Here is a 23,321-nt window from a genome sequence, read left to right as displayed (position 1 = left end):
AGAAAAGAACTGGAATTTGATATAATGAAAATGATATTTTTTTACTATCAAATGAAAAAAAGACAATTATATAAAAACAAGGTACTTTAGCTAATTCTAGGAAAATCGCATTATTTTGACCAAAATTCACGTTATTTTGCCCAACATTTTTCTATCATACCTAAACTCCAGTTAAGTCATCAATTTTATTTGCTATCAAGCAGAGAAAACCAATCGAGTTGCAAAATTTAAAAAATAGACCTAAGAAGATGAGTTGATTTTTAAATTTTATTTTTGCGTCTTCATTTTTGCGTCTTCAGTGGATTAAAATCTATTTTCCGTTTTTGCTCGTCAAACAAATTTTCTTCACTCTTTTCTCCTGAATGATCAGTAGTAGGGTATTGAAATCTACGTAAGTATTGGATGGGAAATTTCCTCTCCTTCTTTTTTGCCTGCTTTACTTAAGTTCATCTTTTACAAAGGGTTGCAAATTTGCAACAGAGAAAAAAAACAAAGTGAGCAATCGGCCACCTTCAAACAATATTTGCATGAAGTTTCATTTTTTCAGCAACCTTGGGACCTGAATTTTTTCTGAGAAATTAGCTTTTACATAAAATTTTTTTGAGGCTGATCATTTGCTGTTTTGAATTTTTTCAGTCTGTAAATTTTTGCTACAAACAGTTGTGCTGAATTAAATTATCCGGACAAAATAAAACAAAACTTCAAACTTTGAACGCGGTTTTTTTTTCTGATTTTGGGTTGAAATTTGACGAAAAATTGTGAGAACAAAAACTGCTCAGAATTGTACCTTAATTGTTATGTTGCAGTTAATGTCGGGAATTTCGGTGCCAAAATTCTACCTTTTAAATGGATCGTTTTGACTTTTTTATTCAATCAAAAACTATGCTTATTCTAACGAAACAATGAGCAAGCTATTTCAAAATTAGCGTCTTATACTGCTCAACAAAATTTTAGAGGGATAAAAACAACCAACTTTTGACTGATTAAATTGCTCAAGGTCGCACCGATTTTGCCAACAATTTGACATTAACTATAACTAATTTTGTCTGTTGCAACTTTTTGCCACTTATCATACCGGTATGGAGCAGCCCATAAGCGACCTCCTGTTGAATGCCTTCTTCACTATAGTGTACAGTTCATCCACACTACTCTGCTCCGCCCCCTCCCCATGCAGTTCCACTTGTTCTGTGATGCCCCCCGTGAAGTCAGCCAGCCCCTCCTCAATCGAGCCCCCCATCAGGGCCTCATAGCACCCGAACAGTCTGCAGGCGAACGAACAAATAACAAATAGCTTTTCTTTTCTTTAGGTATTTTGAAAATTTGAGGAAAAGAAAACAAACAAGAATGAATCTGCAAAGCTGAGTATACTTCTCATCTTGAAAAATGTGTTTTAGTTTTTAAAAGGTTCCTTAAAAATTTCAAGGAGTCATGCGAAAAAAAATAGTTGCAAAACGTTTAGCATTGATAGGAATCGGCTTTTTATTAATTTATTTTTTTCAAAATATTCGAACTATAATATCAAGTATTCCAATCGATCAAACTAACCCTCGCTGTCGCAAAAAGTGTAGATCTAACGTCACAAATGCACCACACAGGTGTGTGTTCCACAATGAACAGTCGAATTACCACTTATTGTTGCGACTTTGGAAGAAAGTGAGGAACATAAATGCCCGGGGTTTTTTATGCCCGGGGTTTTTTATTCAGACAGATTTTAGAAAAACTGACTGCGTATGGGCATCGATCCAGATGCGAGCGAGTATGCTTGCACTAGACAAAAGTGCGGTTTTGCTGTTGGAAGAATACTTGACTGTTTTTCCTTTTTTCCCCACCTCACACCAGCATCAATTTAATAGACTAGCGAGTGGTTTTGCAAGGGTTATTATGAAGACCAAAGATGTTTGTCGCGGCCTAATTAGTCTGCATGTCAGTTTTCATAATAAACGGACAATGTGAACAGTAATTTTTTGAATAAAAGTTTGCAGGTGGGGGGGGGGAGAAAAAGAGCCGAATAGTTTGATAATTTGTTTCAATATGCGAATTATTGTTCCGACTTTCAAGAAAACCGAATATTTATGCTCGCTGTGGTTTTTCATTCAGTCAATTTTTGCCGATTGAAATAATAGTTATCGAGAAAATTTGTTTATACCCCATTCAAGATATCGACCCCTTGAGTTCAAACTTAAAAAGATATTTTACTTCCAATTATATTTTGTAAAGTTCTGGGAGTTTGAAAATTGCCAAATTGGTCATGTTCTGGACTAAATTAGGCGCTCTTTGAAGAGTTCATTCATATTGCTGAGAGCGTAACGCGAATTATTTATTCGTGGCGAATTATCCCGCACAACAAAATCGTTCCAAATCAAATTGAATAGAAGCTAGCAAACCAGATCGGTCGGATTAATTTCGTACGACTCAACTTTCAAACTTCGATATAATCAGCTTAAAAAATGCAGTTTGTCAATATTTCATGTACCAAAAGCGGTTCGGTACCATGGGAAGTTCGTGGGCAGTGGGAACCTTCAGGGTTTTATGCCCTGATACGAGCAAACTTCATGAAAAAATTTATGCAGAAAGATTTGAGCAAAAGATTACCAATTTATTGCAAAGTTACTCAATAGGCTGATAGTACAATGATTTTGTCAAAATTGAAAATAAAAACACAGATTTTGACCATCGTGAAAGTTTGTATGAAATACTGTCGCATTACTTAAGAGAATCTTCATGAAAACTAATGGCGAAAAAGACGCATTCTGAAGCTCAAAACATTACTCAATACAATTAGTAAGCAGACAAAACTCACAAAAACATTTAAAAACATCATTTGTTTCGCACAAGACAATGATGCAAGACTGCTCGTACCAGGGCAAAGCCCCGAATGTTCCAACTGTCTTTTAAGGTCTATGAAGCAATGTTCGCTCAAAAAAATTAGAAGAAATATTGAGTTTTTTCTTTCATACCTCCAAACGCCATTAACGCGCGATATATTAACGTGCTATTACCGCGTGAGCGGAGATTTAATCCGTCTTAAAAATTGTTCCAAATTGGTTTAAAGAAGCTTATTTTGTCATAATTGATTTGTTACTAGGAGCGAAAACTATCTCTTTGTAGTCTATATGCCGAGTGGGGGGATACTTATAATAATATATTTGTTTTTATTTTTTTAACATTTATTTTTTCCATGTTATTTCTGCTTCATAGACCCTAAAAAGCAGTCGAAATATTCAGGGCTTCGCCCTGATGCGAGCAGTCTTGTTCAGATACGGAATCAAAATTTATAAGTTTGCCAGAAACATACACAGACTTCATTTAACAATTTAGACAACCCAAATCATCAAGCAATTGAGCCAAATATTGTCAACTATAACAAAAGAAAATCTAACGAGCAGAAGAAACCCTCCGAAAAAGTACCGAAAGTTTCAAAAAAAACCGAAATTGTTGCAGAAGTGTTAGGTAACAGTAAACAGCTCATTTTTGGATGATTTAAATTGTAACTAGCTTATAGGTTAACTATCTTATAGGGCTTGAGTTGGAAGAACTTATTTTTTGGTTAATCAACTTTCCTGAAACACACTAAGACGAATCAACGGGGTGCGTACAGTAAACCGATGTGTCAGTAAACTACCAGATCAGTAAACCGATTTACGTAATAATTACATCAATTGTGGAATTAAAGATTTATAGAATAAATGTTTTCTGAGCTAGAACAATACTTTTAAAACTACGGGGCGCATGGGAAGAGTCATGTTATTCCATTTTTGATTCAATTTTTGTTTTGAGGAAAAAATTTATCATTTTGTAAAAATCTCAGTTTTTAGCTAAGGTGATTACGTAATTGAATCAAGAATTTTTGGTTTATTGATCTGGTCCGCCCGTTTTCGGTTTACTGATACATCAGTTTTTTTACCTAACACCGAATCAATATTGGCCAAACTTTCTACGCTGCTTGAAAGTTTCAGCAAAAGTTAATCGAAATCTCGTTTTTGGGCACATTTGGAAAAAAATTGCGTTTTGTTGATTGCTTTCCTTTCATTATTATTGGTATATTTAAAATATTTGAGCGCCTTCAGGAAAATTCAATGGGTTTTCGGTCAAAAATAGATGCATTACAAAAGTACCAAATGGAAACCATTTGGGGACCGAAGGTGTCGATTCCTTGAGACCCCCCCCCCACCCTAAGTCAGCTTACTCACTTGGCGTATGCTTTTTCCACCAAGGCACTCCAGAACTCATTCTTGTCTCTCGAGTGAACAAACACCAGGTTGCCCTTGAACGTCGGCAGTCGATCGTCAATTAGCACCTGAATTCAAACAAAACCGACCTGTCTCTTCTACCATTTTATACCATCAATTTTTTAAAATTTGTTTAATTGCTTTGAAATTGGCATGTGGGGTAATTACCCAAGTTCAAACGCTTTTTTTTCATATTCAACTTCAATGATAAATCAATGATAAAACCAATGAAATCAATGATAAAAACGCAAAGTCGTTATTTATATCTGGTAGCGGGAGTCGGTCGAAGAGCCAACCACCTTCAGATTTCATTTCAAAAACATTCGAAGCTCTTTTAGAAACCACCCCCACCACCCCCTCCCCGATTAGCAAAAGCGGATCTCCTAACAAGATTATATTTTTTATTACGCTTAAACCTTCGATTAGACTATGATATTTTACCACAAGGAAGAAGTTTTGCTAGAGAAAACTTAAGTTTCGATCCGCTAAAGTATGTTTTGAAAATCTTATAGGCAGTAATTTGCGCCCTATTAGGTTTATTAACTGCCCGTTCTGTCTGTTGCTTCCCGTTTTTTCTAGAATTTTCAATTCCAAGATGCGCTTTCTTCTATTCGCTTGCTGGCACTCGCCCTGCAAGTTATAGTACCCCTTAATTTAGACCTATATGGGGGGGGGGGGGGGCGAGGGGGTTTTCTGGTCAAGAGCCGAGTCTGCTTCTATTTTTGAGCGTGATGAGCTTCTAAAAAAATAATAGAGTGTGAGTGGGGGGATTGCATGAGGTTGCGCGACCGCACCTCTTGCCAGTTCCCGTCGACCCAGAAGTAGAAGCGGAAGCAGCCACAGTAGTCTGGGTCTGAGAAGTCCTGGTCTTTTGGAACCACACAGTGGAACAGGTCCTCGTGCATCGACAGACACGCCAGAGACGCCAGAAGCCAACAGTCTCCTGAAAACAAGACAACACATAAGACAGAAGGCTAGTTTGTCTAAGACTCATAACAAATTACACAATTCGATAAGCGAGACGTGAAAAACATAGACAAAGTGATCAGTATGTCACATTGTCAGAGAAAACAGAAGCATAGGCAAGACAGAACTATGAAAACAACAAAAAAACGACCGGCGAAGCAAGATCGACATCGCCATTTCAACTTGGACATCTTTCGGACACAAATGTCTGTGGATGTTTTTTATGGGTATTTTTCTGTCTTTGGACAATTTGGGCCAATATACAATTGCCTGGAACACAAATGTCTGGCCATGACAGATACATATTAACAATTTAGGTCGACCAACAATTTGATTTTCCGAGCTCTCCTAAAATAGTATAGTATTTGGACCGTATTTTTTCACCGCAGGCAAATTTTTCAAAAAACACGCCAAAAAATGCGTTTTTAGGCACTTATTTAAAAATTTTGACCAAAAATGGCGTTTTTTTTGCGCGCTCCCCCTCGAAATAAGTCATATTGGCGCCAAAGGCGCCTTGAGAAAAATTTTGAGGTTTTTCACCGATAAATGGATGTCATAAGTTTTACCAAAGGGGGGACCCTTTGGAAAATTTTGAAAGCCAGGAAAGCAAGTAAAGTAGAAACAAAAACGAAATCGCCGAGAGTGTTGTGCTCACCTAGTTTTCCCTGAGTGATGTCAAATCTACTGGCACCATCTGAGAACATTTTCGGGTTGCTAATAATCTCCTGAAGCAAAAATAATCCATTATATTACCTTTGGGTGACTTAATTTTTACCTTCGTCTTTTAATATCATTGATTCCAATAGAAGAGTGGCAATCTGATTTGATTATCTTGACCATTAGAAGCTTATTTTGGCCTAAATACTTCTATTTGGTTGAAAAATTACTTGAACCAACTCACAGTATACTAAATTCAGGTAAAAACAGTTGCCGTTTGTTTTGTCAAAAAAGTTTTGTGAAAAGTTATCTCAAAAAACTACGTTTTTCTAATACTAAATTTTACGAGTGTTCATTTTTCAGCAAGATGTTTTTTGTTGCGAAAGGTCGGTGGATCGAAACCCAGCCTGATCAGCTATATCTCGGAACTAAAAAAAATAGCATGTAGTTTTTTAACCGGGTCATAACAGCGGTTCTGTGGAGTACACTGAACAGCTCGTGTGTTGGTTCCTAAATGGTCAGGTAGATCCTCAATGCTCTTAAATATACTGACCTTGGGTCGCATCCACTTGAAGTCGCTCTGGGGTCGTCTGGTGCGGAAGCAGGAGTTCATGGTGGCAGGGAATGACTCATCCTCCCACAACAGTCCCCTGCCCCTCCTTCTGCACTCTTTTTTCTGCGCTTTCCACAGGGGACTGTCCTGCTTCTCATTATGCTCCGCTACCATTCCAGGTCAGATTTCGAGGCAGAGGTCAATTCAGAGGTCAACTCAGAGGTCAAATCAGAGGTCAAATCAGAGGTCAAATCAGAGGTCAAGTCAATGCTCAGCCCAGAAGTCAAGTTAGAAATTCAGTAAACGAAGCCAAAGCCGAGAGCCGAGGTCAAGTTAGTATCAGTTGGATTTAAAACTAAGCGCTATAATCATAAAAAGAAGCAGGATTATAACCGAAGAAATTTTTGCTTTTTGCGTTGTTTTTTTCTCACACCGGTTTTTTATTTTGACTCATTCTTTTTTCCTCAAAACAGGTAGTCCCTCAAATTTACAGCTTTTTTTGCTATTCTTAATATGTTCAGATGATCAAAAAGAATTCGAGTTTCGAGTAGCGGATTTAGGGATTCGACTCCGGACTATTTGAGATTTCCCCAAAATCCAGTTTTGGTGGACCAACCTTAAAACTTTTCTGCATTCTGAAGGCGCTTTTGGAACCAATGTAGATTAAATTTGAGAAAAATTTCCAAAAATAGCTCAAAAAGGTATCTTTTATCTAGTTTCTTCAAACTTTTTGGCGAATTTGAGTCTTTGTAGTGTTTTGAGAACGAAACAAAATCAATTTGAGTAATCTAAGAAAGGTTGAAAAACTTGCTTACTTTTCGAATAAAAAGTTATAGTTGGGATTGTTTGCCAAAACAAAATACAAACATGTAAATCACTATATGAACATACGAGCGTTTGCGTGAAGATAGTAGTTCTGGTAAAAATTTTGTTACCGGAATTTTAAGAAAATTTAGAAGTGTTTTTTTTTCGTTAAAAGACTATTTTGGTTTACTTTGTGTCTGCTTAGTTACCTCATATTACATACAAAAACGTTTTTTTTTTGCTTTCTATTTTGCTAAAACTTACAAAAAAAATTGTGCAAAATAGCAAAATAGCTAGATGATTACCTTTACCAGCACAGTAGCAAAAATGGAATTGCGTTTATTGTATTGGTAAAGTGAATCATCGGACTATTTGCTATTTTTTCATTTTTTTTGTGAATTTAAGCAAAATAGAAAGCAAAACAGACTTTTGAAAGTAATATGAGGTAGCTAAGCCGAAACGAAAAAAAACTTTTCCAAAGTTTCTAACAATTCCGGGAAAATTTTTTTCACCAGGACTACTGTTTTCACGCTAACGCTCTTATATTCAAATAGTTTTTTGTTATTCAAAAACTCAGTAAGAAGCCATCAAGCCGATGCAATTTAGGCCGAAATCATTTAGGCCGGAAAAGTGAAAAGAAAAAAGCCAAAAAAAATGTTCCCAAGAGTTATAATTTAACAGTCTGTGTATTCCAGAGATGTGCAGAAAAATTGCATTTTACGTGAAACGACTCAACACTAGGCCGCTAATTCGATAAATTGCAAGCCGAATTCGCAGTCAAGAAATTACAACACGGAGGCGAAGCAGAGCTTCGCATCACTTGCAATATCACGAAGCTAACATTGAAAGCTAGCAAACAGGAAAGGAAAAGAGAGCCACCAAGACCAAAGAAAACAGAAAAATTTTTGAAGAAACCACAGATAAAAAACTTCAACTTCAAATCGTTGTCTCTCGAATGATGTTCTATTTGGGGAGCACGAGTCCAGAAACACATTCGACAGCTTTTAATGAAAACTCAAAAACAAGTTAAAAAAAATGATGTCATGAAAAACTTTAAACTAGAATTTCTATTTTGAGATTTTCAACGTTCTGTATGATCAGGAGGAGATCATAAAAATTATGTTTCCCTCAAACGACCTAAATTAAGTTTTGTAAGCGATAAAAAAATAAGCCGAGATCATTTTGGCCAAAAAAGGCTTCGAGCAAAAACATGTTTTGAGCTGAGTTGCATAATTCTTAGACACAGGGCGAAGCCGAGCTTCGCACTACTTTGAAAAAAACAAGTATAGGATTAAACGAAGATGACGCTAAAGAAGATGCAAAAAGACTTCGAGCGAAGAAAAAATTGAAAATGGAACTAGAAAAAAAAAACAAATTTAGAAAAAGAAGCAATCATTTTTGACAATTTAATATATTTTTAAGAGGAGTTGATTTTCAGACATCAAAAGAAAGGAGGCAGAGTTTTATCGATTTTTAAAAAACCAAATATTCGTGGGAAACAAAACAATAGGTGAAAAGCCGACAAACCGAATTAAAACTGATAGCCATAAGCAGAAAATCAACCAAAAAAATGTACTGCTTATATATTGTCCACTAGTGTTTTATGAAAAATAAATGCAAAATTCAACTCGAAAACTGTACCAAATTGTATCAATTTGTCTGGACATTGTATCAATTTGTCTGGAATAAAACTCATTTTAAACAAAATTAGTATGCCAAATAAGACAATTGAACGTTAAATTTGCATCGGAACAAAAATTACGTAGGAATAACAACCAAATAATGCTCAATAATTCAGTGCTCAAAAAATGGCACTAAAAATTTTTTTTTATGAAAGTTTTTTAAAAATTTATTTGTTAACTTTGTATTATTAAAAATCAATTGCTTTCACTAATGGCCTTCCGAAAATTAGAAGAAAGCTGAATCTTTGAAAATTGTCCGTGGTATGGGAATTAAGTCAAAAAACAAAGAGGCGGACGGTTCCACGAAAAAGCAGAAAATTTCTAATTTGAAAAAAAAACAGGCCCCGGCTGGATTCAAACCACACGCCTTAGTTGTCTTAAGTAATTGTTACCTCCACACCAGATGGGTCGTGTGATTGATTTAATTTAAATTTATTCTAGTAAGCGAACTAAAATGCCGAAAATTTGGTTTAGAAAAAAAAACTTTTAAAAAAATTTTTAAACAAAAGCTGTCAGTTTTTTTTGAATAAGTTTTTATTTGTATTACGGATGGCTTAAGAGGGTAATTTATCCTTTTTGAAAAATTCTTGTTAGATGCCAATCATTATAAAACCAATAATTCAGTAGAAATAAAATGATAGAAAAATAAGCCGACGGAACTAATGCCAAATGACCTCAGTGCCGAAAACCTACCAAAAATTATCAAATATAATAATAAAATTATATCTACTAACTTAAACACAAGGCAAATTTAGTAACCATGCAATTATTAAACCATGCAGTGGTACACTGATCATGCAACGCGAATAAAGGCAAATGCAGTTAACATGCTATTAACTATCCATGCTGTGGTACACTGACCATGCATAAATTCGCATTACTTAAGAGAACCTTCATGAAAACTAATGGCGAAAAAGACGCATTCTGAAGCTCAAAACATTACTCAATACAATTAGTAAGCAGACAAAACTCACAAAAACATTTAAAAACATCATTTGTTTCGCACAAGACAATGATGCAAGACTGCTCGTACCAGGGCAAAGCCCCGAATGTTCCAACTGTCTTTTAAGGTCTATGAAGCAATGTTCGCTCAAAAAAATTAGAAGAAATATTGAGTTTTTTCTTTCATACCTCCAAACGCCATTAACGCGCGATATATTAACGTGCTATTACCGCGTGAGCGGAGATTTAATCCGTCTTAAAAATTGTTCCAAATTGGTTTAAAGAAGCTTATTTTGTCATAATTGATTTGTTACTAGGAGCGAAAACTATCTCTTTGTAGTCTATATGCCGAGTGGGGGGATACTTATAATATTATATTTGTTTTTATTTTTTTAACATTTATTTTTTCCATGTTATTTCTGCTTCATAGACCCTAAAAAGCAGTCGAAATATTCAGGGCTTCGCCCTGATGCGAGCAGTCTTGTTCAGATACGGAATCAAAATTTATAAGTTTGCCAGAAACATACACAGACTTCATTTAACAATTTAGACAACCCAAATCATCAAGCAATTGAGCCAAATATTGTCAACTATAACAGAAGAAAATCTAACGAGCAGAAGAAACCCTCCGAAAAAGTACCGAACGTTTCAAAAAAAACCGAAATTGTTGCAGAAGTGTTAGGTAACAGTAAACAGCTCATTTTTGGATGATTTAAATTGTAACTAGCTTATAGGTTAACTATCTTATAGGGCTTGAGTTGGAAGAACTTATTTTTTGGTTAATCAACTTTCCTGAAACACACTAAGACAAATCAACGGGGTGCGTACAGTAAACCGATGTGTCAGTAAACTACCAGATCAGTAAACCGATTTACGTAATAATTACTTCAATTGTGGAATTAAAGATTTATAGAATAAATGTTTTCTGAGCTAGAACAATACTTTTAAAACTACGGGGCGCATGGGAAGAGTCATGTTATTCCATTTTTGATTCAATTTTTGTTTTGAGGAAAAAATTTATCATTTTGTAAAAATCTCAGTTTTTAGCTAAGGTGATTACGTAATTGAATCAAGAATTTTTGGTTTATTGATCTGGTCCGCCCGTTTTAGGTTTACTGATACATCAGTTTTTTTACCTAACACCGAATCAATATTGGCCAAACTTTCTACGCTGCTTGAAAGTTTCAGCAAAAGTTAATCGAAATCTCGTTTTTGGGCACATTTGGAAAAAAATTGCGTTTTGTTGATTGCTTTCCTTTCATTATTATTGGTATATTTAAAATATTTGAGCGCCTTCAGGAAAATTCAATGGGTTTTCTGTCAAAAATAGATGCATTACAAAAGTACCAAATGGAAACCATTTGGGGACCGAAGGTGTCGATTCCTTGAGACCCCCCCCCTAAGTCAGCTTACTCACTTGGCGTATGCTTTTTCCACCAAGGCACTCCAGAACTCATTCTTGTCTCTCGAGTGAACAAACACCAGGTTGCCCTTGAACGTCGGCAGTCGATCGTCAATAAGCACCTGAATTCAAACAAAACCGACCTGTCTCTTCTACCATTTTATACCATCAATTTTTTAAAATTTGTTTAATTGCTTTGAAATTGGCATGTGGGGTAATTACCCAAGTTCAAACGCTTTTTTTTCATATTCAACTTCAATGATAAATCAATGATAAAACCAATGAAATCAATGATAAAAACGCAAAGTCGTTATTTATATCTGGTAGCGGGAGTCGGTCGAAGAGCCAACCACCTTCAGATTTCATTTCAAAAACATTCGAAGCTCTTTTAGAAACCACCCCCACCACCCCCTCCCCGATTAGCAAAAGCGGATCTCCTAACAAGATTATATTTTTTATTACGCTTAAACCTTCGATTAGACTATGATATTTTACCACAAGGAAGAAGTTTTGCTAGAGAAAACTTAAGTTTCGATCCGCTAAAGTATGTTTTGAAAATCTTATAGGCAGTAATTTGCGCCCTATTAGGTTTATTAACTGCCCGTTCTGTCTGTTGCTTCCCGTTTTTTCTAGAATTTTCAATTCCAAGATGCGCTTTCTTCTATTCGCTTGCTGGCACTCGCCCTGCAAGTTATAGTACCCCTTAATTTAGACCTATATGGGGGGGGGGGGGGGGGGGGCGAGGGGGTTTTCTGGTCAAGAGCCGAGTATGCTTCTATTTTTGAGCGTGATGAGCTTCTAAAAAAATAATAGAGTGTGAGTGGGGGGATTGCATGAGGTTGCGCGACCGCACCTCTTGCCAGTTCCCGTCGACCCAGAAGTAGAAGCGGAAGCAGCCACAGTAGTCTGGGTCTGAGAAGTCCTGGTCTTTTGGAACCACACAGTGGAACAGGTCCTCGTGCATCGACAGACACGCCAGAGACGCCAGAAGCCAACAGTCTCCTGAAAACAAGACAACACATAAGACAGAAGGCTAGTTTGTCTAAGACTCATAACAAATTACACAATTCGATAAGCGAGACGTGAAAAACATAGACAAAGTGATCAGTATGTCACATTGTCAGAGAAAACAGAAGCATAGGCAAGACAGAACTATGAAAACAACAAAAAAACGACCGGCGAAGCAAGATCGACATCGCCATTTCAACTTGGACATCTTTCGGACACAAATGTCTGTGGATGTTTTTTATGGGTATTTTTCTGTCTTTGGACAATTTGGGCCAATATACAATTGCCTGGAACACAAATGTCTGGCCATGACAGATACATATTAACAATTTAGGTCGACCAACAATTTGATTTTCCGAGCTCTCCTAAAATAGTATAGTATTTGGACCGTATTTTTTCACCGCAGGCAAATTTTTCAAAAAACACGCCAAAAAATGCGTTTTTAGGCACTTATTTAAAAATTTTGACCAAAAATGGCGTTTTTTTGCGCGCTCCCCCTCGAAATAAGTCATATTGGCGCCAAAGGCGCCTTGAGAAAAATTTTGAGGTTTTTCACCGATAAATGGATGTCATAAGTTTTACCAAAGGGGGGACCCTTTGGAAAATTTTGAAAGCCAGGAAAGCAAGTAAAGTAGAAACAAAAACGAAATCGCCGAGAGTGTTGTGCTCACCTAGTTTTCCCTGAGTGATGTCAAATCTACTGGCACCATCTGAGAACATTTTCGGGTTGCTAATAATCTCCTGAAGCAAAAATAATCCATTATATTACCTTTGGGTGACTTAATTTTTACCTTCGTCTTTTAATATCATTGATTCCAATAGAAGAGTGGCAATCTGATTTGATTATCTTGACCATTAGAAGCTTATTTTGGCCTAAATACTTCTATTTGGTTGAAAAATTACTTGAACCAACTCACAGTATACTAAATTCAGGTAAAAACAGTTGCCGTTTGTTTTGTCAAAAAAGTTTTGTGAAAAGTTATCTCAAAAAACTACGTTTTTCTAATACTAAATTTTACGAGTGTTCATTTTTCAGCAAGATGTTTTTTGTTGCGAAAGGTCGGTGGATCGAAACCCAGCCTGATCAGCTATATCTCGGAACTAAAAAAAATAGCATGTAGTTTTTTAACCGGGTCATAACAGCGGTTCTGTGGAGTACACTGAACAGCTCGTGTGTTGGTTCCTAAATGGTCAGGTAGATCCTCAATGCTCTTAAATATACTGACCTTGGGTCGCATCCACTTGAAGTCGCTCTGGGGTCGTCTGGTGCGGAAGCAGGAGTTCATGGTGGCAGGGAATGACTCATCCTCCCACAACAGTCCCCTGCCCCTCCTTCTGCACTCTTTTTTCTGCGCTTTCCACAGGGGACTGTCCTGCTTCTCATTATGCTCCGCTACCATTCCAGGTCAGATTTCGAGGCAGAGGTCAATTCAGAGGTCAACTCAGAGGTCAAATCAGAGGTCAAATCAGAGGTCAAATCAGAGGTCAAGTCAATGCTCAGCCCAGAAGTCAAGTTAGAAATTCAGTAAACGAAGCCAAAGCCGAGAGCCGAGGTCAAGTTAGTATCAGTTGGATTTAAAACTAAGCGCTATAATCATAAAAAGAAGCAGGATTATAACCGAAGAAATTTTTGCTTTTTGCGTTGTTTTTTTCTCACACCGGTTTTTTATTTTGACTCATTCTTTTTTTCCTCAAAACAGGTAGTCCCTCAAATTTACAGCTTTTTTTGCTATTCTTAATATGTTCAGATGATCAAAAAGAATTCGAGTTTTGAGTAGCGGATTTAGGGATTCGACTCCGGACTATTTGAGATTTCCCCAAAATCCAGTTTTGGTGGACCAACCTTAAAACTTTTCTGCATTCTGAAGGCGCTTTTGGAACCAATGTAGATTAAATTTGAGAAAAATTTCCAAAAATAGCTCAAAAAGGTATCTTTTATCTAGTTTCTTCAAACTTTTTGGCGAATTTGAGTCTTTGTAGTGTTTTGAGAACGAAACAAAATCAATTTGAGTAATCTAAGAAAGGTTGAAAAACTTGCTTACTTTTCGAATAAAAAGTTATAGTTGGGATTGTTTGCCAAAACAAAATACAAACATGTAAATCACTATATGAACATACGAGCGTTTGCGTGAAGATAGTAGTTCTGGTAAAAATTTTGTTACCGGAATTTTAAGAAAATTTAGAAGTGTTTTTTTTTCGTTAAAAGACTATTTTGGTTTACTTTGTGTCTGCTTAGTTACCTCATATTACATACAAAAACGTTTTTTTTTTGCTTTCTATTTTGCTAAAACTTACAAAAAAAATTGTAAAAAATAGCAAAATAGCTAGATGATTACCTTTACCAGCTCAGTAGCAAAAAGGGAATTGCGTTTATTGTATTGGTAAAGTGAATCATCGGACTATTTGCTATTTTTTCATTTTTTTTGTGAATTTAAGCAAAATAGAAAGCAAAACAGACCTTTGAAAGTAATATGAGGTAGCTAAGCCGAAACGAAAAAAAAACTTTTCCAAAGTTTCTAACAATTCCGGGAAAATTTTTTTCACCAGGACTACTGTTTTCACGCTAACGCTCTTATATTCAAATAGTTTTTTGTTATTCAAAAACTCAGTAAGAAGCCATCAAGCCGATGCAATTTAGGCCGAAATCATTTAGGCCGGAAAAGTGAAAAGAAAAAAGCCAAAAAAAATGTTCCCAAGAGTTATAATTTAACAGTCTGTGTATTCCAGAGATGTGCAGAAAAATTGCATTTTACGTGAAACGACTCAACACTAGGCCGCTAATTCGATAAATTGCAAGCCGAATTCGAAGTCAAGAAATTAAAACACGGAGGCGAAGCAGAGCTTCGCATCACTTGCAATATCACGAAGCTAACATTGAAAGCTAGCAAACAGGAAAGGAAAAGAGAGCCACCAAGACCAAAGAAAACAGAAAAATTTTTGAAGAAACCACAGATAAAAAACTTCAACTTCAAATCGTTGTCTCTCGAATGATGTTCTATTTGGGGAGCACGAGTCCAGAAACACATTCGACAGCTTTTAATGAAAACTCAAAAACAAGTTAAAAAAAATGTTGTCATGAAAAACTTTAAACTAGAATTTCTATTTTGAGATTTTCAACGTTCTGTATGATCAGGAGGAGATCATAAAAATTATGTTTCCCTCAAACGACCTAAATTAAGTTTTGTAAGCGATAAAAAAATAAGCCGAGATCATTTTGGCCAAAAAAGGCTTCGCGCAAAAACATGTTTTGAGCTGAGTTGCATAATTCTTAGACACAGGGCGAAGCCGAGCTTCGCACTACTTTGAAAAAAACAAGTATAGGATTAAACGAAGATGACGCTAAAGAAGATGCAAAAAGACTTCGAGCGAAGAAAAAATTGAAAATGGAACTAGAAAAAAAAACAAATTTAGAAAAAGAAGCAATCATTTTTGACAATTTAATATATTTTTAAGAGGAGTTGATTTTCAGACACCAAAAGAAAGGAGGCAGAGTTTTATCGATTTTTAAAAAACCAAATATTCGTGGGAAACAAAACAATAGGTGAAAAGCCGACAAACCGAATTAAAACTGATAGCCATAAGCAGAAAATCAACCAAAAAAATGTACTGCTTATATATTGTCCACTAGTGTTTTATGAAAAATAAATGCAAAATTCAACTCGAAAACTGAACCAAATTGTATCAATTTGTCTGGACATTGTATCAATTTGTCTGGAATAAAACTCATTTTAAACAAAATTAGTATGCCAAATAAGACAATTGAACGTTAAATTTGCATCGGAACAAAAATTACGTAGGAATAACAACCAAATAATGCTCAATAATTCAGTGCTCAAAAAATGGCACTAAAAATTTTTTTTTATGAAAGTTTTTTAAAAATTTATTTGTTAACTTTGTATTAAAAAAAATTCCATAAAAAAGCAAAAATTTCCGAAATTTTTTTAAAAATCAATTGCTTTCACTAATGGCCTTCCGAAAATTAGAAGAAAGCTGAATCTTTGAAAATTGTCCGTGGTATGGGAATTAAGTCAAAAAACAAAGAGGCGGACGGTTCCACGAAAAAGCAGAAAATTTCTAATTTGAAAAAAAAACAGGCCCCGGCTGGATTCAAACCACACGCCTTAGTTGTCTTAAGTAATTGTTACCTCCACACCAGATGGGTCGTGTGATTGATTTAATTTAAATTTATTCTAGTAAGCGAACTAAAATGCCGAAAATTTGGTTTAGAAAAAAAAACTTTTAAAAAAATTTTTAAACAAAAGCTGTCAGTTTTTTTTGAATAAGTTTTTATTTGTATTACGGATGGCTTAAGAGGGTAATTTATCCTTTTTGAAAAATTCTTGTTAGATGCCAATCATTATAAAACCAATAATTCAGTAGAAATAAAATGATAGAAAAATAAGCCGACGGAACTAATGCCAAATGACCTCAGTGCCGAAAACCTACCAAAAATTATCAAATATAATAATAAAATTATATCTACTAACTTAAACACAAGGCAAATTTAGTAACCATGCAATTATTAAACCATGCAGTGGTACACTGATCATGCAACGCGAATAAAGGCAAATGCAGTTAACATGCTATTAACTATCCATGCTGTGGTACACTGACCATGCATAAATAACCATCTGCGAATCGTTTAAAGGTGCGCTTTTAAAAGTAAGTTTCAAAAAAATTGACATTGTTCAAAGAAAATTCTGAAAGTTGATTTTTTTTGTGTAATGCTTATTAAAAAATGCCTCAATAATGAAAACTCTCATCATCTTAAAACTGTTTAAAATAACCAGCTGAGAGATTTAAAGCGGAATATTGAAAAAATTTAAAAATTGACTTTTATAATTCAATCTATAATATATTCCAAAAAATAAAACGCTGCTATGTCATGGCATTGCACAATTGAGCGCTTGTCGATAATTGATTTTTGTTATTCGTCACCTAGGAAAACGAGCTTCATTAGTAAATCAGAAAACCAAAAAACGAAGTTGGCAAACTTTTTTTTATCGCTCGATGATTAGATATACATTGGGTGTGGTTATAAAAATAATTATGAAGTTGAACGCGAAAAACAGTAGCTCGACAAAAAATTTGACGACAACTAATCATCCGAAAAGTTTTTAGAGACGTAAAGTGGAGCTTCGCACCGTCTGCGATACAACCAGAACATAAAAAACAAGAAGCCGAAAAAAAAATGAAAAATGTGAAAAGAGAAAAAAATATGTGGAAAACAAAATGTTCATAAATATCGATAAAAGATAACAAGGAGGCCAGCTAAAGCTAGAGGTAACTGTTTGATTTTTTTTGGAGTTTGTTAAACAACTGATGGGCAACAAAATGGGTAATTTCAAAAAATGGACCTTGCCCAGTTTTTTTATTGGACCTTATTTGTTTATCTACAAAAGAAATTGTAGAGGTTAAGAAAAAATTTTACCTGAGATATCACATTTTGCTTAGAAAAAAGTTAAAGAATCGCTGCTTGTGTAGTGAAAAGTGTCGCAAGCGCTTCTTTCGATTGAACCCTTCATCTCAGATTTCATAGGGTAGTTTCTAATAAAAGTCAAAAAACTTTAAAAAATGGTGAACATTTAAGAAACTTAACAATCTGGAATCGATAATTTTCCCAATTAGAAAACCCGATTACTCTATTGAACATTTAACTTAAGAATTGGTAGGGAAAATTACGAATTTGCCCAAAATCTTTGTTATTTTTCTACTAAGTGAGAGAAAAAATTTTTTTTGAGATATTGGAATTTTCTCATACGCTTTTTGTAGCAAATATTACCAGAACCAGCTCTTTTTTATGAACTTTTAGCCAAATTTGGTAAGTTAGTTTATGCGAAAAATCAAAAGGATCCTAAAAAACGGTGAAAAGGAAAACACTTTGACTTATCGAAATCCATAACATTTTTTGCAAAAAAGGATGTGGCCGTTTAAAAAGAGAAGTTTTCCAAAATCGGAATTCTCGATCGAACACTTAATTTAAGATTTAGATGGGTGGTTTTCGAGAAAATTGAAAAAAACTTCAAAAAACTGTTCAAAAACAAAATATTTACTGTTCTGAGGGCAGTATCTTTTGTGTTTAAGATGTTTTTTTTGGTAAAAAACCATTTATGCGGAGATTCACACAACCTGTTGCTTCGATTGAACGTAAGAACTCAAGATATGGGAGGGTAGTTTTCGAGAAAAGATAAAAATTTCCAAAAAAACGGAAATTTGATTTTTCCGAGCGCCATAACTTGTTGTATAAAAAAATTGGGCGTATCCGTTTATGCAGAGAAAATTTTGACAAACTAGTTTATCCAATAAATCAAAAAAACTTAGTTTTGGCAGAGTTTGTTTTGAGAAAACAGAAAAAATCAAAACTTGAGTCACATTTTTTCCCAAAGGTTGAAACAAAAACTCGTGTTTTGAAACTAAAAAAAATAGACGGCTTTAAAGCTAATGGTTGACAAAATTTTGATGAAACTGAACAATTCTGAGAAAACCGTATCATTAAGAAGTTTTTTTATTTCGCTGGAAAATCTGACACAGAGACGAAGCTGAGCTTTGCACCACTTGCTATACAAAACAAGAAAAACAATTAAAAATATAAAAAAGTGAAAACAAATAGATCTATTCAAATGAAATAGGCTAGTTTTGAAACAAAAACATGCCAAGCAGGACAATAAAATGTGTAATTTTAGAAGATAATGTACCCAGCGGTAACAAAGCTAAAAATACTGTGTCAGAAACCCTTTAAGCCGATAAAAATCAACAAGAGTTCGATTTTCTGAAAAGTTAATAAATCCAGCTCACCCTCAAAATATTTATTTGCTCGATAAAAGAAACAAAATGAGGCCACTAAGCCGTTATAAAAAAGGCCGAAAAATATTCAGCCCAAACAAATTTAAAAAGCCGAAAAAAACTCAAAAAATTAAGACACATAGCAAGTTACTAGGACCCCCTCAATCTCAAAACACGAAAAAGCACGCACAAAACTTTTTTTCGCTCGTCGAAAGACGTAATATGCGGCCAATAAGCCAATATATTATACCTATCATATCGAAATAAAAAGAAAAAAAAAAACAAAAAAAGCCGGAAAAAAATTGTTGTTTTGAAAACTTGATCTCTATTCCTATTGAGAATTTTAGCATTATGTGCTGATCAGAGGTGAGCATAAAAAGCATGTTTCCGTAGAAACGACTCAAAATTAGGTCATTAAGTTGATAAGAAATAGGCCAAAATCATTTGGGCAGAGTAGTTTTTAAAAAAAAACTATACGAAGTCAAACTTAGTCAAGATACAAACAACATAGGAAAATCAGAGCACTAAAAGCAACTTAAATGTAAAAAAAAACTAGAAAAAAATCAATAAAACGGCAACTAAGACGACAAAACATAAGCAGACAACAAAAAGCCGACAATGTTTGTTTGCAACGGACTACTTATCGATTGAAAAAAAAAGAGGTCCGGGCAGTTTAGAACCCAGGACCGTTGGCGTCCCAGGAGTATTCGTTACCTCCAGACTAAGCGTGCCAGAATGCATAAAAATTTTAATTCATTATGAATTAAAATAGCAATAATTTCAAGTGATGCTGTTAAACAAGTTGTTAACTCGAAAAAAGTCTATATTCATATTTGATGACAATTGCTAATCGCAAGAGTAATAAATAAATTCCATTTTCGAAATTTCAATTCAATCAGGTCTACCGTGATTTTTACAACTTTGCAGTTCGGTATCGATGTTTGCCCTCATTTTAAGAAAGGAAATGAATTGAACTTAAAAAAAAATCAATAGTCGCAGCGCTAAAAATTACGTTTGAGTCTGAATAAAAATCCTGAGTTTTCCAGAGTTTTACTGAAACAAAACGAAAAAAAAAATTACGATCTAATTAAGAGTCCAAACTACGTTCATCGACTCTTAAAAATGAATAGGTAATTTTTTCTGCTTGAAACTTTAAATCCAATTTCGAAACGAGAAGACAGTCATGTTTTTATGACTTTTTCTGCTGGAAACTTGAAATTGAAATCCACTTTCGAAACCAGAAGACAGTAATGTTTTTGTGACTTTTTTGTGTTGCCCAATAGCGGAGTTTATCTTACTTAAACAAAGGAAATGAGCTGAACTGTAAAAAATAACAAAATTCGGACCGCGAAAAAAAAAATTGAGCCTGAACAATTTTTAAGAACTTTTCATTTAGAAAAGCAAACAAAACAATACCCGATACCTATAAGAGAGCATTCACTACATTCAAGACTCTTAAAGACACCAGTTCACAATTTAAAACAAATTGAACAACTCAAAGTAATAATTTTCCTGTGGGCAATGTGACCCTATATTATCTATATTATTTAATGTACAAAATTAAAAAATTGCGCTTGTTAGTTGATTTTTTTCAGGAATTGAACAGCCATCGTTCATCTTTTAAGGTCTATTAACACGTCTCTTGACAACTTCAAACACTAGCCACCAAAAAAGCGGATAAAACGTTTGCCAGTGACTTCCTATGCTGTGCAGCAAAATGCCACAAACAGTGAGCCCTTATTTCTGCGAGCGAAAAAAAATCTAACAAAAAAAATATTTTATATAAGGTAAATTGAAAAAACGGAGTTACTTAGGTTTGCAATCAATATCGCAAGCAAATTTTGAATAGAGCGGGTATTTGGGTTTAGGTTTATTTCCGAATACTGACAGTGGGGAGGAACTTCGTACTGGGGTGTTTAATTTATTTTTTGACTTTTTTCCCGCAGAAAATCACGTACATCAAGTGAAATTCAATTTTAAAGCCTTTGCAGCCGTGATTCAAACCCTGTTTAACAACCTTAGAGAAAATTCCAGTGTAGATTAAAAACCGGTTTAAGAGTTTTGATTTGTGGTCGAAAGTCGAGCGACTAAAGTTGGGGCGAATACAGCGAGGAAATTTTTATTTACGAGAAAATTAATTTTTGAAGCTTTTTTAGCTAATTATTCAGAACATTCTTTGAAAAATCGAAGTTCTTTTTTTGTTAAGTTGTTGATAAAAAACTGTTGGCAAATATGATTATTTTACTTCTATTCTCGAAAGTACCTCTTTGCTACGCTTTTGTTCTGATGCTCTCAGAGCCAAACGAACAAAAAACTCCATTTGCAAAGATATATATTTTATTTTCTGTATTTTGTGGTCGTCTGTTTGTGCTACTTGCACATCAACCGGCTATCCCTGTTCAAATATGTCATTTGGTGGACAGGTCTGTTTGAGCACAACGCCATGCCTCCGATGAGCCCAGTGAACTTAATTCTTTATCGGAACAAGTCTAGTGCCCGATTCCAATAGCTCTCGGAAGCGTAAAAAACACATCCAAGCAACGTAGAAAGTTTAGCAGTAATTAAGTCAGGCAGTTAATCTATTTAGATTTCAAATTCTTGAGCCAATTTATCGTTTTTTGGGTTCAAAATGGAGCTTTATTAACGAATATTTGCATTATTACTTTACTTACTTGACTAAAACTGCGCCGGTGCAAAAGTGAGTTTTTACTTGCTGTAATGAGTAAAAGAGATGAACAGAGTAACTTTACGTAGAGCGTTCTCGCTGTAATTGTGTTCGCCGCTCTTGAATTATACTGATCTAATAAGCTTTTTCATCACTGCTTTGATGGTGTTTTCATATTTTTATGTTCGCTTTCTAGTCTCATTACGATGTGGCACCTTCATCCTCGAATGAAAAACTTCAAATGTCATGAGTAATTATATTGCACCCTTTATCTTCAAAAACAAATTATGGAACACTCATTCAAAGAGAATTTTTAACGATTAGAATCAGTTTATGCTAAAATTGCTCAATTCTAAAACATACTGCAAACGAAAATTGTATTCCAGCAGAACTTTTCGACAATAAATAATTGAACTAATCTATTATTTCATTTGACCGTTTTTATAAAGAGAAAAATTATTGCAAAACTAAAGCGGCAATCAAACCTTTGACAAAAGAAAGTTTGTGATGCCTCTACGAGGCAAAAATTTCACGAAAACTGCATAATTAGAATTTGATTTAGCAATTAATACTTTTTCTTCCAGTTCAACTTTAAGTAGAAAAGCACCCTCAAAATTGAAATTCATAATTTACTGCCTGTTTCGAATATATAAATTAAAACTAAACATTCCATGTTCTAGAAACGAACCAAAGTACAAATATTCTCTACAAAAGTGACCTTATAATAATGTAAGTTCAGAGTTATTAACTAGTTTGACTGTATTGCACTGACCCTGAAGTCTGTAATAAATTAAGCTGTTAGTTAGTAGGGAGCGAATCTCCGAATGCTTCTTGAAAGCTGCTGTTGCTGTGAGCCTCCGTTCGGAACATTCTGAAACAAATGAAAAATAGGACCAATAGAAGACCGTTCAAGTTATATAATTAAAACCGTTCAAGAAGCCTGTTATTAATTACAGAAAAATTCCATACGTATTTTCAATTTTCATTAGGAACATACCAAATTCAAATCCACGTTTGAAATGAAATAAAAAAAACTCCGCCAACGATTTCATTGCTTGAAGTAGCTTTTCAAGTTTTTGATTCATCGTTCTGATAATCAAAAGATATCAGCCAATTAGAAGGTATAAACTCCAGAAAAATTACCACTGCGTTTCTCTGTGCATTCGCGGCTGCCCTGTTAGCTAGGAAACTTGCGCCAGGCCCACTACTTGCATCGCCAGCCGCCAACCTCTGAATGTCTTGGACGGAAGCTCCGCCTCCTTGCAAATTGGGGACACCTGCCGATACTTTATTCATCAGTGCCATCAGACATGCATTGAGGTTATTGTTGTTGTTGTTAACCAAGTTAGGGTTATTCTGGTTCGCATTTTGGGACGATGTGTTCCCGCCGCTACCTGGTAGGGACGTTGGGTTCATTGCAGCGCCTGGTGATTCTGCATTCTGATTGGATCTGTCGGCGTGGCTTGATGTCTGATGATTGGAGGATAGATTGCTGTTGGGGGTGTGGGTGTTGTTGTTTACACTTGCAGACGACATTGATGCCATCAATGTGGAAAGAGAGATTCCAGTTGCGAGGGATAGAAGAGAAAGTTGTTGTTGGTTCATAGAACCGTTGTTGGCTCTGAAAGAC

General features: G+C 35.0%; 2 protein-coding genes across 5 annotated transcripts in view; both read right to left on the bottom strand.

Annotated features, from left to right (window-relative positions):
- The window catches only part of LOC134841569 (calpain-9-like), a 39,244-nt gene extending 32,463 nt beyond the window's left edge, over positions 1-6,781 (bottom strand). Inside the window, exons 1-5 of the mRNA XM_063857599.1 lie at positions 6,406-6,781; positions 5,851-5,920; positions 5,024-5,172; positions 4,191-4,297; positions 1,076-1,262 (exon numbers count right to left, since the gene is read on the bottom strand). Coding sequence (XP_063713669.1) covers positions 1,076-1,262; positions 4,191-4,297; positions 5,024-5,172; positions 5,851-5,920; positions 6,406-6,579 — 687 coding nt within the window. The 5' untranslated portion in view covers positions 6,580-6,781. The remainder of the gene's footprint in view (positions 1-1,075; positions 1,263-4,190; positions 4,298-5,023; positions 5,173-5,850; positions 5,921-6,405) is intronic.
- A 6,869-nt stretch (positions 6,782-13,650) lies between these two features.
- The window catches only part of LOC134842503 (probable serine/threonine-protein kinase DDB_G0282963), a 40,152-nt gene continuing 30,481 nt past the window's right edge, over positions 13,651-23,321 (bottom strand). For all 4 annotated transcript variants that reach the window (XM_063858878.1, XM_063858877.1, XM_063858880.1 and 1 more), the window contains 3 exons: positions 22,835-23,312; positions 21,699-22,562; positions 13,651-13,831 (listed from right to left, as the gene is read on the bottom strand). In XM_063858878.1, the coding sequence (XP_063714948.1) occupies positions 22,494-22,562; positions 22,835-23,312 (547 nt within the window). In that variant the 3' untranslated portion in view covers positions 13,651-13,831; positions 21,699-22,493. The remainder of the gene's footprint in view (positions 13,832-21,698; positions 22,563-22,834; positions 23,313-23,321) is intronic.

Source organism: Symsagittifera roscoffensis, chromosome 3 (genome assembly GCF_963678635.1).
Source record: "Symsagittifera roscoffensis chromosome 3, txSymRosc1.1, whole genome shotgun sequence".
Lineage (NCBI taxonomy): Eukaryota > Metazoa > Xenacoelomorpha > Acoela > Convolutidae > Symsagittifera > Symsagittifera roscoffensis.
The sequence above is the reverse complement of the archived record's forward strand: the minus strand, read 5'-3'. Positions and strand labels throughout refer to the sequence as shown.